The sequence below is a fragment of the Sceloporus undulatus genome, chromosome 8 (genome assembly GCF_019175285.1).
Source record: "Sceloporus undulatus isolate JIND9_A2432 ecotype Alabama chromosome 8, SceUnd_v1.1, whole genome shotgun sequence".
Taxonomy (NCBI): Eukaryota; Metazoa; Chordata; class Lepidosauria; order Squamata; family Phrynosomatidae; genus Sceloporus; species Sceloporus undulatus.
The window spans coordinates 27,345,045-27,362,124 of record NC_056529.1 but is presented as its reverse complement, the minus strand read 5'-3'; the positions used below and the strand labels follow the sequence as shown (position 1 = coordinate 27,362,124).

General features: G+C 43.5%; 1 protein-coding gene across 6 annotated transcripts in view; it reads right to left on the bottom strand.

Annotated features, from left to right (window-relative positions):
* Positions 1 to 17,080, bottom strand: part of SDK1 (sidekick cell adhesion molecule 1) — a 455,695-nt gene that overhangs the window by 44,674 nt on the left and 393,941 nt on the right. For all 6 annotated transcript variants that reach the window (XM_042438052.1, XM_042438056.1, XM_042438054.1 and 3 more), the window contains one exon: positions 14,948 to 15,049. In XM_042438052.1, coding sequence (XP_042293986.1) covers positions 14,948 to 15,049 — 102 coding nt within the window. The remainder of the gene's footprint in view (positions 1 to 14,947; positions 15,050 to 17,080) is intronic.

Genomic DNA, 17,080 nt, shown 5'->3' with positions numbered 1-17,080 from the left:
ATTTCGCTATGGAAGTGCATATTTTTTTGAGGCAGGGAAGAAAGCAGGATATCAGAAGGGTTGGTTGTGCCATGCTGACATCAGTGGCATGAGAAGGACCTTGCCTGCTGTCCGGATTAAACCTGCAGCTGTTTTTTGGCTGGTGAACGTGGGGAGTTGGGAAGATCCCAGGTTTGCAGAAATAGTCTAGATAGTCAACATACAGCTGTGGTCTGCTCTAGGGAGAACATCTTAAAAGAGCTGGGGCTGTCTCAGTTGTATGGGTGCCCACAGGGAGGGCAACCATGGAGACAAGAATCCAAGTGGGACTTCTCTCCTCCACAAATACTGTTGCTAGATTTGCAAAATAGCAATGAGGGACCATCCCAATTCGTGACGCAAAGCAACTAGCAAGTTTGTGTTCTACCCAAATACAGTACCAAATGAACATCTTGATTTCAGTTAATTTAGTCATGTATTCTCGGTAAAATTTGGATATTGTCCACAATCATAAATTACATGATGCAGACACTTCTGTGTTTATGAAAATAAGGATTTCTCTCTCTCTTTTTTTGGCATCTCATTCTGTCTCTACAGAAGGACTCTCTAATAGGAGACATCCTTTATAACAAGGGGCACCTGCCAGCCTATAAGGGACAAGGTTCTTGGCCCTCCGATAAAAGACATCCCTTTTAATAAGGGACATCTGGCAACCCTATCTACAAATGTGATTTCAATAGAGCTGTAAATTATAGCAGAGAGTGGCCTAGGTTAATTTGTTTGAATTCATAGTGCTGCCTTTTCCTTTTAGTCTAGGGACTGTTTCTATATCCTGCAATATCTTAAAACTTGATGTTGAGCTTGGAAAGTTCATTTTCATAGAATCGTAGAGTTGGAAGAGACCCCAAGAGCCACCCAGTCCAACCCCATTCTGCTATGCAGGAACTCCCAATCAAAGCATCCCCAACAGATAGCCAGATTTTGCCTCCTTCTTTCCCCAAAGTTAAAAGTAACTACTTTTCAATAACTTGGGGGGAAATCTCAATGCTCCCCCACACACTGCCCATGATGTTGTCACTTGACCATGCCCAGTGGCACATGAGATGGTACTTGACGCTCTATTTCTCCACTATTTAGTAAGGGCACACTGTTATAACTAAAAAGAGCAATGAAAAATTACCATTACATTGCAAAAGGCATTGTCTCTCATCCAAGGCATCATCCATTGCTATCTTTGTAGAAAGCTGTTCCACTCTTATTAAGTGAAAAGGGGAATAATCAGTAACTGTTACTAAGCCTGGGAATGATGCTAAAGCAATCCTGTGGGGCCCAGAAAAATATATATATTAAGGATTTGGTGCCCTGAAAGGAACCATCCCTATATCCCAAAGTAAGAGAGAAATAGCCCTATTACCCATATTTTCAGGGATGTCCTGCGTGTAATATGCCCTCCATAAGTCAAATTCATCACAGCTGGAATATAATATCATATGTACCTTCTGTCTCAGAATACCAAAGTACTGTTGAAACTCTACAGAAACCAACACCCGCCCTTGCTTTCACTACACACTTTCCCATTTCTGAATTTCGGATCTGTCACCGTACCGGTAGCAGCTTGCAAGCCATTATTCTTCCCTGAACAGTCCACTGCACACCAGTCCTTGCCAAAAAGATTTCAAAAGTTTCCTGGGGTGATAAAGTCCATTCTGCGGAAAGGATTATGCAAACTACAACCGCCGTCCTAAGCGCAGACTTTCGGAAAACCCACACTGGGATTTGCTTCTGAGAAAACAGAGTCAGGATCAAGAGGTAAACATCTCCAAAAACTGCCCTGATTTTCTTGATCTATGCTGTCTGTTTCTCTTTTGAAAAATACCAGTTGGCCTTTGAAAGAGAAAGATTCTATAGTACAGATATTTCTAGTCTAGTTGTCTTCAACTTTTCCAGGATGGGATCCACTTTTAATGCCAGCTTCCTGGGAGAAGTCTCTATTTAGTCCTCTTAGCTTTTTGCAAAATCTCTGTCTTTTATCTAAGCCGTTAAAAACCTCAAGATGCACATTTCTCCAAGCATCTAAGATGCAACATAATAAACCACGGCAATTACAATAAAACTAGTAGACAAATCTACACAGCACATGGATGCAAAAGAAATAAATAAAATAAAAGCACCATAGAGTACAAGAGTTAAAGCCATATTGTAGGGATTAAAATTGTTCTTGTGTGCCTTGTGGTCAACTTCAGTTTATGACAACCCTATCACAGGGATTTCTTGGCAAGGTTTATTCTGAGGGCGTTTGTTGTTGCCTTCTTCTGGAAGTAGCCCACAGCACCTGGTATTCCCTGGGAGTCTCCTTTCCAAAAACTAAACCAGGTCTCTGCCTGCTTAGCTTCTGAGATCAGACACAATCTGGTGCCTTCAGGGTATTTAAACATCCTAAAATAGACTAAAGTAAGGGATGCTAAATACTAAAGCTCAGAGGAAGGCAAAGGCAAAGGCAAACCCCCCTCTGAACAAATCTTGCCAAGAAAACCCCATGCCATAAGTCAGAAACGACTTGAAGGCGCAAATGCTATAGATACAAGCCTATTTTAAAAGCCTAGTGGAACAGAAAAATCTAAACCTAATGCTGAACAGATATTGGTGTAGTTTGCCAAGTGAGCATCTCTTGGGTGAGAATTCCAGAATTCACCACCCTCCAAACAACAGACTGAGACAATACTTGAAATATGACTTGTGGTGGTGTTGCACATGCAACTCAGCTATGAATTTCCTCCCAAGAAATGCCAGCTGACGGCCATTTTAGATTTCTTTGTCCATACCTGCTAGGTATTTTTAAACTTGGGGATTTTACAGAGCCATCGTGAGTACTAGCACCACCGCTGCAACACAGCTTAGATCAGGTCATTGTATAGTTGTGGGTCACAACACAACAAATCCACTCTTCTAGCGGACCTACTGTAAAAGAGGAGTGCATGCTACTCGAAGAAGATGGAACTAGTAATTTAGACTGAAAGTGTATTTGAAATACCCTCAAAATAGCATTTCTTAAGAAACCATTTGGGAGTGTAAAAAAAATTAGCTTGAAGCATGGACTGAGGAGAAGGAGGAAATGTGAAAGAACAAGCATTCACTATATGGCTGCAACTGCACTGAAGAAATAATCAGTGTGACACCATTTTAACAGTTATGGTTCAATGCTATGGAATTCTGGGAACACTGAGATATTTAGCCTTCCCTGTTAGAGGTCTCTGGTGCCACAACAAACTACAATTCCCAGAATTCCATCGCATTGAGCCATGGAAGTTAAACTGGTGTCAAACTGGACTATTTCTGCAGTGCGGATGCAGTCCACATTAAGAGGCATGGGTTGCAGTGCTGTGTTAGTCTGGATCAGTATGCAAAGGGATCTTGCAGCACCTTTGAGACTAACAGAGAAAGAAGTTGGAAATATAAGCTTCTGTAGGCTTAAGTCTACAAAAGCATTTGATTGCATCTGATGAAGCAGACGTTAAGTCTACAAAAGCTTATGCTATCAACGTCTTCCTGTCAGTATGTTAAGAGGTGGCATTTCACATCCAAAAGGCATTGCAACATTCTACACAAGGCATGTGTCCATAAACTCTTGTCATCACTCATACATAAACAAGCACTGAAATGGCATCTTTCTTGTGGCTTTGGGTGCCGTGACGTTATCAAGACTAACAGGTGTAGCAAAAGAACCTCTGGGAGACTCCATTTTTTGGCATGCAAAAAGAGTGTGCCAGCCTGGCCAAATCGTATTTTGACTTGTCATTTAAAAGCAAGCGCTTGCGTTCTGCTCAGGGAGCTGGAGCAGCATTTTGTACATCGCTGTTAATTTAAGGAGGATTTTTTGCTTTTCCTTCCAGCCTGCTCCAGCAACCCCTTTGAAGAATCACTCAGGGAAAAAAGAGCAAATCGCATAAACAGAGCAAGCCGTACAAATTAATGGATGTTTTCCCCAAAAACGATAACCATGGCTTTGTCGCAGTGACAGGAGCAGGGAGTGCAAAGGCAGACAGGCCATTAGTGGTACAATTCGGAAAATAAACAGGAACAAGCGGAGGAGTTCATGCCAAGAGAAGATTGCATCTGCTCAGGAGTCAGGAACAGAATTTGTGGGGCAAACCTTCATGGCATAAGGCAGAGCGGATTCAGAAATATCCCTTCTTCTCTCCCTCTCCATCTCCCCTCTACAAACATACACACAAATTCAAAACCTATGCAAAAGATAAAGAAATAATCCCTAACCAAAATCAAAAGGCCAAGAGAAAGTATCATAGTGGGCGATGGCAGTGGACAACAGTTATGAAGTGCTCCTGTTCAGTGTTCTAACTAGCCAGCCATGTGCTCCTCCAGGTGATAAACAAGAGCTTTCTCTGTCCAAGACCATAAAGTAGTGGTTCCCAACCATTAGTTCTCCAGATGATTTGGACTTCAGCTCCCATAATCCCTGACTGTTGGCCAAGTTGGCTGAAGCCTCTGAGAGCTGAAGTCCAAAACAAATGGGGGATCAAACATAGGGAAATGCTTTCCTAGAGATCCGCTGCCAGGTGAGTAGAAAACACTATAGAAAACACCAGTCCACTAATCTGGACTTGTATATGGATCTCTGGTTGAAGGCCATGGTCTTCTAAACAGACTCAATCACATTTTCCTGTTGGTTCATGGTACTTGCTTATGGATGTCCCAGCCCTCCAAGAAACTGGACATAGGAGGCATGCTTCAATCCCTCAAAGAACATCACTTGCACCAGTTTTAAATTTTTTTTTGCATGCCCCAGAAATATAGGTTTCTGGAGTGGATCACTTCAGGCTGACATTGGGAGAGTTTAATCTATATCCCTGGTACAGACATAAGCACCTTGGCTAATGGATGTACCCCAGAGTCAACAACAAGGTGGGTTAAGCTTCTTTTCCAAGGTTTTTATTTAACCTTGGTGTCTAACAGCATAGGTTCTTTCAGTACACAACAGATTACTAGGGCGCACTGAAGTTTCTCTATCATTAAGGCGTAAGCATTCACACATGCACCCCCCCCCCAAATAACTGCTACTCTATGTAGTCTTCTCCAGTTTACAGAAAGGACTCCCCAGCGATGAGCCATTTATACAAAAGAGTGAGGGAAGGGCTCTTCTTTTGCTTCCTGCCATCTCAGTTGACAGTCAGGAGCTAGTCAATGAATGAACAATTCAACAAAAATGAGACAAAGTGATGTCTGATTTTACAACATGTATCTCATTGATTTGACAATTGTCTCAGAACTGGGCTCCATTGTGAAAGCACAGCCTTAAAAACCACACACAACAGTCTAAATAAGAAGGCAATGGTAAAATTGTGAATAGATCTTGGTCTCTATAAATCAGAAATGACTTGAAGACACACAACAACAACAACAAGAGGCATCCTTCTGCCTCGGTCGTTTACTTCTCAAAAGAGTCTGCCTTCCCAATTTTGCAACCAGAATTATGGTCCAGATAAGTCATAATATGATCAGAGACATTCACATATTCTTAAGAGAGTCACAACAGCAGCCTGTATTATGCCGAAAGAGTCTTTTAAGCATAGGGTAGCTTAGGAGTAGCACACGCCAGGCTCAGACACTGAGAATCAATGCAATTAGCTAACTGACTCATTTCACCTGAGCAGTTTAACATGGTTGCCCTCCTCTTCAGGGAAAAGATTTTGGAATCAAAGGCTATTAATCAGACAGCAATTACGGAGGGCACAGCCGGATCACATCGCGGTGACCTTCTGACACAAGAAGGAAATCCCAGGGTAATTTGCTGGCAACTTCTAGGAAAACTCTTGATCATTGCTTGACGGAGCCCGAATAGTTAAGAGATAGGAAAATGCTGAGTTACGGGACTGTGTGCAATCACGAAAGGTAGGGCAGGCAGAAAGAAAAACCACACAGGGGAACGCAAGTGTCTTTCCAAAATGAGACGAGTCCAAAAGAAAGTTGATGCACATGGATCGGCGCGAATAGAAGCTCTGAGCAATCAGAAAAAGTTACAGACACATTCGTTTGGCTGTTCCCCACATTAGCGGGGCAAAATGAGAAGGGCATCATGCCATCTATAGTGCCTATAAGCAATCATTTGGTCTAGAAACAATCATTTTATGTTCATCATTACACACAGAGTTGGAAAACTAGCCATAGTGGGCTAAAGATAATTAGAGTCCGTCATTATCTGGATTTTATTTGCAGCCCTTTCAGTTTTCAAAGCAGGGATGACAACTTATATGTGACAAACAAGTAAACAATTTAGGCTAAGCCATTCCGGGGTGTTTCAAAACACAATTAAGGTTTTCCTTTGCTGCCTGCAGAAGCTCACATTCCCTTTGCAAGCACACATTTTAAAAACTGGAGGCTGGGGCGATTGCTGTTTGCTGCAATGCCCAGTTGGGTCTACAAAGGGAAAGGGACAAAAGAGGGTCCATTCGTTGTTCTCCTTCTTATGTTTCTCGGCAGCCCATCTACCAAATTATGAACGGATAGCAACAGTGAAGTTAAGCATGTGCTTAATCCTCCCATTAAAATAAATGGAGCTCCCAAAAGTGCTTAATCTTGACAGTATTGTGCCCATTACTATTGTCATCCCAGACAAATGCCTGGCATATGCCTCCATGACAATGAGCACAGCCACATCACAACAGAGATCTGTGCAGGTTAAGTCTTTTAACATAAGAAGACAAGAATTCATAATTAGGATTTAATGTGTGTTTTGGGGTGGATGGAGCTGGACGTTGGAAACGAGAGAGAAAGAGTCACTTCCAGGCTAAAGTCCTTTCTGTTTGCCACCCGAACATCCCAACCTGGAGACCAGCCAAGCCCCCTCCTGCCTTTCACTTAGGGTAGCATACGGAGATATATTGCTCCACTTTCCTAATGCAGACTGTCGGACCCACCAGGAAGACAAGCATTCCATTAAAAAGCAGCAGCTCCAAAGAATCAGCCTGGGCACTTTTCACCAGCCACAATTATCTGGCTCTGAGAAGCAAAGCAAGTAGTATTAGCTAAGATGCAACCTCATTTATCCACCAAAGCCTGCCACTGTCCAACATTTCTGGATAATTAAAAGTCTGGATGAGGTGCTTTCATACCTATTGGCAGCTGGAAAGGCTACAATAAGAGACGAAAAGCCCTGCCATTACTGCTGGCTGCCTGCCTGCCTTCACCGTTGCTTGCACATCAACTCCAATGGCAGACATATGTCTTAATTTCACAGCCCAGGTGCTCACTTGACATTTAGTATTCGTTTTATTTATTCAAAGCCCATTTCAGGGTGAGGATCTTGACTTTTATGGCCCTTTGCTGCTTGGGGCTGAAGTACCTGAAGGTGGATCTTTTTCCATATGAGCTTGCCCAGATTCTGAGATGGGCCTGAGAGGCCTTTTCCTGGCTCCTTCTATCCCTTTAGATGTGGCGGATGGTTCCCAAGAGGAAGGTCTTTTTGGTGGTGACACCCTGGCCTTGCAACATTTCCCCCAGAGAGAACTCATTTTGCCCTCCGCTTTTAGTCTGTTCCCCCTCCAAAGCCTTCATTGAACTTTTTCCAATATGCTTTTATACATTTGCTTTTCTTTTATGCATTTTGTTTTATGCATGAGCTACATTCCTATCCTACCCTTATTGAATGCTAATGTGCTTCAAGGGTGCAGTACAGTACACATCATAATAAATCTTAATAAGAACATAAGAAGAATCACAGTGGATCAGACCAAAGGCCTGCCTAGTCAAGCATTCTGGGGTCATACTGTTGCCCAAAAGATGCAGGACATAAGTGCATCTCTCTCACATCTCCAAACACCTAACATACCGAGGCAAACTGCCTCCGATTTTGGAGGAGATATCTAGTCCTTAGGAGTTAGTGTGGCGTACTGGCTTGAGTGTTGGACAATGACTCTGGAGACCAGGGTTCAATGTCCAGCTCAGCCATGAAACCCACTGGGCAAGTCACATGCTCTCAGCCTCAAGGGAAGGCAATGGAAAATCTCCTCTGAACAAAGCTTGCCAAGAAAACCCCATGATAAGGTTGCCGTAAGTCAGAAATGATTTGAAGGCACACAACACACACACACACACACACACAGCCCTTATGATCAGCGATCAGCAATGGTCCTAACAACCATGAATTCATCCGGCCCTCTTTTAAAGCCATCCGAATTGGAAGTTGGCACTACCTCTTGTGGCAGTGAATCCCACAGTTTCTGCACTCTGTGACAAGAACATGTGCCCTTCATCACTATTCAGCAGCATCCTGCATACCTCTTCAATATCCTGTTGAATTATCATCTTCTCCCCTAATAATTTGCTTTGTTCTGTACATCAATAAACGTCCGCCCACCCATCTAAATCATCTTTCATCTTGCTTTGAGCTGAGTGGTTGTTACAATCTGTGGGATGCCTGCCTTATTGCGGGGATGCATCTGATGCTTCAGAAAGGTCAAGTTGCAATGACGCTTCTAATAATAGTATACCTGTTCATTAAATTACTGTTGAGTATACCCCCCAATTCCTTTTGTTTATGCAAAGAAAACATGCTGTTCTTTCTCGATTGTTGCTTTGTCGACAAAGAGGCAGAGACCGTCGCTAAAGGCCACAAGGGGGAACTAAAGCTGCTGAAAACTCCCCTGTCCCAGCCTGCCGCTTTTCCATGAAATCAATGAGAAATTAGCATACAATTGTTCTATTAAACTGCGGCAGTACATGTGTTGCAAATTGCTACCTTTCCACTCTTTCTCCTTTTCACCCTCTGTTATGAAAGCCTCCTCTCCGTTGCCTCATTTGTGATGATCTCACTGCGGGAGGTGATGCAAAAGAATGAAAATGAAACTAGAGCAAGCGGGGAATGGGATATTCCTGATCTTAGACTATAAACCATCAGGTCCATATATTCCCAGGACAGTTCCCTGCACCCTACGGTCCCCCAGATTGAATCCTAGTTGAAGAAAACTCAATGGTATTCATTCAGAATCCCAGAACCTGTCTTCCTGATTCAGCAGCTGCAACTAGGTCTGGCTCATCGTTGGCTTCAGATGGGTCTTTTTGGCCCCCAGTAAAGTGAGTAGACTCTGGGTAAAAATGGCCTCCTGATGGTCAGGTCAAGACTCCAACATCTTCTTTGATTCTCCCACCTGGTTCTGGAGAACTTGGTTGGAAACTGTGGCAGGGCATAAGAATAGGATCCAAGGGATTCTTTGGGAAACCAATGCAAAACATCCTTGTAATAGTTTGGGATTCATGAGGATACTCTCTGAAAGTGGGGTTTGCTGTGTGATCTCAATCTTCTTCCTCTGGGGGTTCTGAGTCCAAGAGAATTTGCCATTGGATCCCAGTCTTCTTCCTCTGGGGGCTCTTGGTCAAAGTGTTCTGACAATGTCCCCAAAAACTATGGGAACATAGTTCAGGAGCCATTAGCAGGTTGGAACACAAAGCAGCTAACAATGGAAGGGATGGAAGAACATGATGTGTCATTACATATCAAGCTCCATCACATCAAGTAACAGAAGGAACCTCCTGTGCGCCACAAGAAAAAAAAGCCCATGTTTTCAGTCAGGAAACCACTGACTTTTGTTCTTCAAGAACATCCAGTCTGTTGATAGAACATCACCGCAAGGGAAATGTCGACCAAGCGGACATAACAAGGCTGCATCTCTTAAATTTTTATTTTGGGGATAAGCGCAAGCCCCCCTTCCAACTTCACAATAGATCAAATCAGGGCGCTTTTCTAAGAGTTAAACAAGGAGCCACAGCCATGCTGCGCAACACTTCGAGTCGTACGGAGAACTGCTTATGAGTAATATTAACAGCTTAATGAGCTGTTAATGAGGCGCTCAGTCAGTTGCTTCAGCTTGCAGTCTTGAAACCAGAGCAAATTATCTCCTTGCATTTTCCGCTTTACCATCAGAGAATTAAGGGTGGCAGATAAACCCACCCGGCATATGTCTCAATCTGGACATTATTTCTCAGCAAATTGTTTTAAGTCTTCATTCCCTATCTGCAAGATTAAATTGGTCTGACAGTAGAATGTGTGGGTTTTTTGTTTTGGTTTACAAACACACATGCCATTTGCCCCTTCAGCTTGGTCTCTTTCTACTGGGTTGCAATTGCCAGAGACCTGCAAGACTGTCGCTTTGAGATGCTGACATCAGGAGCAGCAAAGGCTGGGGGCGTTTTGCCACAATTATGGCATTACCGTCAAAGCCACAGAGTAACATATGAATCCTTCCTGCTCTTGCACAGATGGAATATAGACTGAAAAAGTATGACAACCAGAGACCAAAAGCACGAGAAGGCAGAATTGAAAGGAGAGAGGCAGGATTAATATTTGATTACAGGTATTTACATTTGTATTTTGCCTTTTTAAACAAAATTCAGAGGAAGAGGGAGGAAAATGACACATCCATCTCATATATTAACAAAAGGTGCAAGAAAAGACTGATTAAAAAGTGTATGCATGTATTTGAGAGGCAACATGGAGTAGTGGTCTGAATGTTGGACTAGAACTCTTGGAGACCAGGGTTCAAATTCTGACACAACAATAGAAATCCACTGGCTGACCATGGGCTGCTTACACACTCCCAGCTTAAGAGGAAGACAGTGGCAAACCTCTTTTGAAGACCGTGTGGTATGGCAGCTTGAGTGTTGGACTATGACTCCAGGAGACCATGGTTTGTATCCTTGCTCCATTGAGCTATGGAAACCCATGGGTAAGTCAAGCTATCTTAACCTTAGAAGAAGGCAACGCTATCCCAAGAACAAATCTTGCCAAGAGGGCCCTTGGATAGGTTGGTCTTAGGGTTGCCATAAGTTGGAAAAGACTTGAAGACACACAATGTCCATGTCTCTCTCCATACATATGTATGTAAGTACAGTCCATAATACCCACAGTGAAAACAAATACATCCTGACATATTGTGCCTCAGTGTTATTAGACAAGCATCAGAATAAACACATGGATAATAAATAAAACGGGTATGTATTTCTGTGTTTTAGCAGGGGAGTGGGGCAGCTCTTCTGTTCCCTGTGTGTGTATGACTCATTCAAATAATGCAAATATGCACCAAATCACTTTCTTTGCATGGTTTTGGTAGCAATGCCAGGACTTTGCTTCTGCTCAAAATGCAGATCATTTTTGGCAACAAGTGAGAGTAGAAACGGCACCTCATCCAGGGGTGCAAGCCTCCTCCAACACTGGCATCAGGAGGGTTCAAGCAACCTAACTGTTTGTTGGGATTACAGCCAAGGAGAATTGCTGGGCAGCTGGAAGAAGGGTTGGGAGAGATTGCTGGGGTTTGTAGACTGGCAAATGGAAGCATGGCGTCCTTGCTGGTTGATTTCCAGACTTCCCACCCCCTTTTGCAGGCTTCCTATTTAAAAAGAAAATGAAGGAAATTTCAGAATGCAGCCATCAGGACTAGATCCAAAGAATCTAGGTCCTGCTATGAGATGCTTTGGCTGGATAAGAAGAAAATGTTTCATCGTACAGAACAAAGATAGGAAATCCTCCAGTTGGATCCCAGGTCAAAACTGAACAGGTGCTTTAAATGTAGCTTTCGCTCTTTCCTTCTTCTTAGCCAGAAAGCTTCCCAAGCCAGGTTTCATCCTTTGACTTTTCTCTTTGAGCCACAGAGTCTGCTGGCCTGTGTCCTTGGAGCATCTTCTTTGCATTTCTGGACCTGCATGTTAAAACCCAGATGCTCTCCTCGAAATTCATCTCTCCTGCTGCAGCTATCAGGCGAGCGGAGCCTTTGGGGGATGCGCAAGCAATGCTTCAGACACAGGTGGGAAAACAGCTGATGGAAAATAATAGGCTCAGCCATTCCTGGGGACATACAGCGGTAGGCATCAGCAGGGAGGCGATGGGAAATAATTACAGTTAACAGTGGGAAAACAGATTTGCTTCTGGCTCATTCAGAACATGACTGAAGAAGCAAATTCAAAGCTCAGGCAGGGTCCAGAGAGCAGCTGCCCTTAATGGTATTGCTTCAGCCTAGCTCCTCTTGTAGGAACAGTTTTTCCTTTGCCTAACAAAAGCAGCACAAGACAGGTGGCTGGCTTTTCCAAAAGGAAACAAGACAGCCATTAGCAGAAATCAGATAAGGAGGCTGCTTCCCTTAGACCTGATTTATTTCTGTGCTCCTTCTCAAAACTGGAGTTTGCTGTCAAAACTCATTATGATTAAAAAAAAATTAAATGGGAAGGAGGGAGAGGGAATGGATAGAGATCCCAGCTGCATTAGCTCCTGCGAAGTGTGAAGGTTGTCAGTCTCATCATTGGTTATAATGATACCTGTTACTCTTGCCATTTTCTCGAAAATCAGAGGTTTTTTTTTAAAAAGGTTATATCCTCCCCATCATGTTTCACTTGCGTACTTCATCTCACACAAGCACATCACCTTCAAGTGTGATATTTTCCATTTTATTTGTACCAAGGTAGCTCTGTAGGGCAACAAAGAATGGAGGCCTGTCAAATGTAGGGTTTGTACTGCCATCTTCTCTTTCACTCTCCTTCCGAAACAAGAGAGAACCAGAAAAACTGACAATTGCCAATTCTATGGAATTGCTGGGCCAGTGTCCCAAACACTGTCATTTGGTAGAAGCACCTTGAGGTCTGGTGAGCCAGTGGCACCATCTTGTTCCCAAAGAAGCCAAAGGGAGTGTGGATCCAGAGGAAAGCAGCCTTCCCGCAAGCTGTCGCCGAGGCAAGGCTTCGCACCTGGTTGCCGAACTGAGAAAAGGTTTGCACAGGCTGGAAAGGATAGAGATTCAGAACTTCTCTGCTGCTTCCACGTTGCTGCTCTTTTACCAAACCCTACAATGGGAAAGGCAAAATCTTCAGCACGGTTGGAAAAGAAGCAGCTTCTTCAGGACTCCCGAGAGGTTCAAAAGGTGGAGTAGGTCTCGCCATGAGGCACGTAGACAGTCTGTTCCTCCGTTTCTCAGCCGGAGGCCCCCATTCAGAATGGATCTAGATAATTATTGCAGCAGGCTTAGTTCTTCTGTTCCATGGCCCCCAGGATGTTTTTTGAGATGTATGTAGGGTTCAACATCGGCAGGAAGATCATTATTAATTTTGCCTACTTTCAAGTACTCACAGGGGGGAGGGCAAATTACTTTCCCCATCTATTATTCTTCAAGCATCCTTAAATACGAAGACTATTACAAAGCACAATGTGTACGTAGGAGTGTCCTCCGTGGATTCAGTGTAGATGACTCTCACAAGCGAGTGCGCAGAGGCTAGACTGCAGGCAGCCTTTATTTTTCCTAGGAGGGCTCAGCAATAGCCACAGTCTCTATATTTCTTAGTGAGTCATCATTTTAGTACACTTTTGACAGATAATCCCTGAGGAGACTCAACTACAGAAGAGGCCTGGAGGTCCAATTCTGACAGATCATTTTAAGGAGCATCTCTGTCCCTCTAGCAGAGCCTTAGGGGGGCTTGAGCTCCTCTGTTCCAGAGTCGGTGCTCAGTTATAGCAACTTGTCTCTGATGGAAGCAACAGAACAGATTACTTTAGGAGTGGGATGACCTGGTATGTCTCACCTCCTTGTCTGACCGCTCCAGAACATGACCTCCAGCCTGGACACATCAGCTGGCTTTGACCATTTCCATGCTGCAACCCCTGGACAAGCCCCAGAAGCAACATCTCATTTATCGTTCCTCTTCCCTTGTTGACACAGAAACTCAAGGAAGACCACACCAAGGAGCAGATGAAGAAAGTGCTTCTCAAAGGGAAACACTAAACTAATAGGATGTCTGAATGATAAGTACACTTACAGTATTACCTTAGTGTTTCTAAGGTAATACTGTAAGTGTACTTATCATTCAGACATACTATTAACGAAGATTGCTATACCAATGTAGGTCCCAATTTTCTTTCCTCCTTTCTTTCTTGCAGATGGCAAATGGACAAGCAGGGAAATATATATCAGTGACCGACACTGCAATAGTAGGAGCCACCCCAGAGCACAGCTGCCCTGATAAATTTATGGAGTTTTAGTAAAAAATAACAGAACATTACTGCAATGTTTGAAATGAAAAGGTCAGAGGCAGCTAATGGCTTGTCCATGGCCCAAGACATGGGGAATGTAATGAAATTGTAATGAAAATAATTCTCAAATGAAACCTTTGCATGTTATATAGGAGATACGAGGATAGCAGAGGTGAAAGCAGATTGAGCCGTACCAGCTTGGTCAAATTTAACACCAGAACCGTTCCTCCAAAAGGGAACAATGAATGCAGAGACAGGAGGATACAGCCACAAAATCAGATGATTTTGTGGGAAAGGAACCCATATTTAGGGCCCTGAGTAAAACAAGAAAATGAAATTGTTTGCCAGCCTGTGAAACATGTGGCCCAACACCTGGAATGGCACTCTCCAGGAAAATCTAAAGAGAACCATATGAAGAAATGGATCAATCTCCCATTTTGGGCAGGGGGTCTGGGACTGCTAAAAAAGGCCACTGAATCATACACACTTTTACGTTAATGTGAAGCTGAAGGCTTTCATGGCCAGCATCCAGTTTCTTGTGGGTTTTTCGGACTATGTGGCCATGTTCTAGAAGTGCGGCTGGCATCTTTAGAGAAATCTTTGAAGATGCCAGCCACAGATGCTGGCAAAATGTCAGGAATAAACCCTTCTAAGTTAATGTTTGCCTGATAAGAATGTTGCCGCTTTTCTCCCCAAACGCCTGAATCTAACAATTCTGAACTCCATTCAGACTTTTTAATGCTGAAAGGCTTATCCTCAACAGACCTGGGAATGTGCTTTTTGTGGATGACAACTCTCAGAATCCTCCAGTCATGTGTTCAATGCTATATTTTACAAGCTCTGATACATTCTAAAGATCTATAAGTTCCATAGGTCTAGCTAAGAATTTAGCCATAGCTGCTTTACGCCTGTTCTACTTTGTAGGATTTTAGCAGATGACTTACTTACCTGCTTCGCCAACAAAGACTTCCACCGGGGCGCTGGCAGGGCTCTCCCCAACTATATTATAGGCTGTCATTACAACTTCGTATCTCTTGTACTTCTTCAGCTCTGGAAATGCAAATAATTGGGTTGTAAGCTAGCATCCCCTTTAATGTCACATTTAAAAAATCCTCAAAAGACCCAAAGAAAGACACATAAACAGAAAAATATCCAGTTAGCGTATTGTAGATGAAGCCGCTGGAGCGATGGAAGCAACAATCATCTTGCTTTTATAGCAGTTTAATAACCGCCAGGGCTTTCCTCTAAAGGATAATGGAAACTATAGTTTGGCAAAGGTAACACAGTTCCCTCCCAGAACCACAGTTCCCAGAGTTCTCCGAGGGAAGAAAAAGGCAGTTAAAATGATCAGAGTGTTGGAGGGGTATCTTTACAAGGGAAGGCTAAGTGATAAATAGGATGCTGAAGGGATAGTGGGAGATCTCCCAAAAAACCCACTTCCATCATCACAGCTGGAACACTGCTGAACACATACAAAACTCTGAAAATGCCATTTGGCCACCGGAAAACCATTTTGGAAGGGAATGACTGCAATAAGAAATGAGAATGAGGGAAACTTTTAAAAACACACACACCTTCCTCAGCGTAACGAATAACCAAATGCATGATAGAAAGAAGGTGCACATCTATATACATGCAATATAGAGGCCTGTTAGGAACAGGCCACCTACTAGATCATCTGGGTAGCGCACTATCCAAAGATGCTCTCCTGGAAATGCCATGAAAATTGTGTGGCCATCCTTCGGAGGTTCTTTACTAGCCTATCTTCTCCCCTGCTGCTTGTGAGTTACCCTTCAGCTTCCGCAGCAAATCATCATCCCAGGAAAGATGCCACAAGATTAATAATCAGCCCTTCTAATTTCAGAGTTCCTGGAGTATTTACAAACATGCTGCCCACGTATCTGAGTCAGAGACCAGCATGTTGTCTGTCGGTTTCAGGTAGACAGACAGCTGATGGTATCTGCTTACTGCTCAGATTTTGCCAGCATAATAAATAAAAAAGCATCTGATGTATTGGTAGGAAGCTGACAGTTTTATGGGAACGTGAAACCAGTTCCAGTATATACACAAGAATTCTTTCTCCCTCTCTCTCCCTCTCCCCACCTGCTCTCTCTGTGTATGTTTGGCGTTGCAAAGGACGTGATACATTTCTAAGACAGTATGTGAGAAAATGGCACTGATGCGTGGCACAGAAATTCAGTCCAGTGGGAACTCTGACACAGAACAAGGATCAGAACAAAATGCCTGGCGAAATGAGCTCATGAAAGTCCATGAGGATGGAGAGCTGGGAGTTTTCAGTGAGTGGTATGAACACAGAATCCAAAGTGGGTAGTGAATGTTAGGAGAGCAAACTGGGGGTTAGAGAGCCCCCTAACCCCCAGTTTGAAGCCCAAGGGGGAAAGATATCTACCTTGACCACAGCTATATGGGTGACTGTGATAGAGCATAGTGAGATAGATATTAGATGTGCTTGTTCCATGCATCTTATTCTTATCTCTCCATGTCCCATGAACACCCTGTTCATATGCACTGCAGAACAGGGGTTTATCATGGTGTCAAGCTTGTTGCTGCACGCCCAACACAAGTGATTTGAAGTCTTAGGCTATTGGGAACTGAGATGGCTTTAGATCCTGCCTCCTTACTGTGCTTTACTGATTTTAAGTGCTATTGGTTTTGACGGTTGCCTTTTAATTTTGCCACTGTATGATGTCTCCAAGTCCTTATAATAATGAGGATGACAACCAACAAATTTGCTGCCATCACTACCATCATCACCACCAGTCATGGGCTCTGCTTTGCCCCATTGCTCCTTGTCTTACTAAGCATTCCTGTTGCACTCAGCAATGAAGGGGAAATTTCATCACTCCTTGGGCAGATAGGCAAAGGGCCCAAGGCCTCCTGAGAATGTCAGACAGCAGAAGGCCTGTTCAATTCTTTTCTTATCAGAGGCTAAAGATTCACGGAGGACCAAGTGTACCAGATGTGCTGGGAAAGAGGAACAGAAGCAAGATCTGTGGGGTGACCCTATGGCCCTATGGTGACCTCCGCAGCTTCGGTCTAAATCTTAGGGCAGGGCAGAGC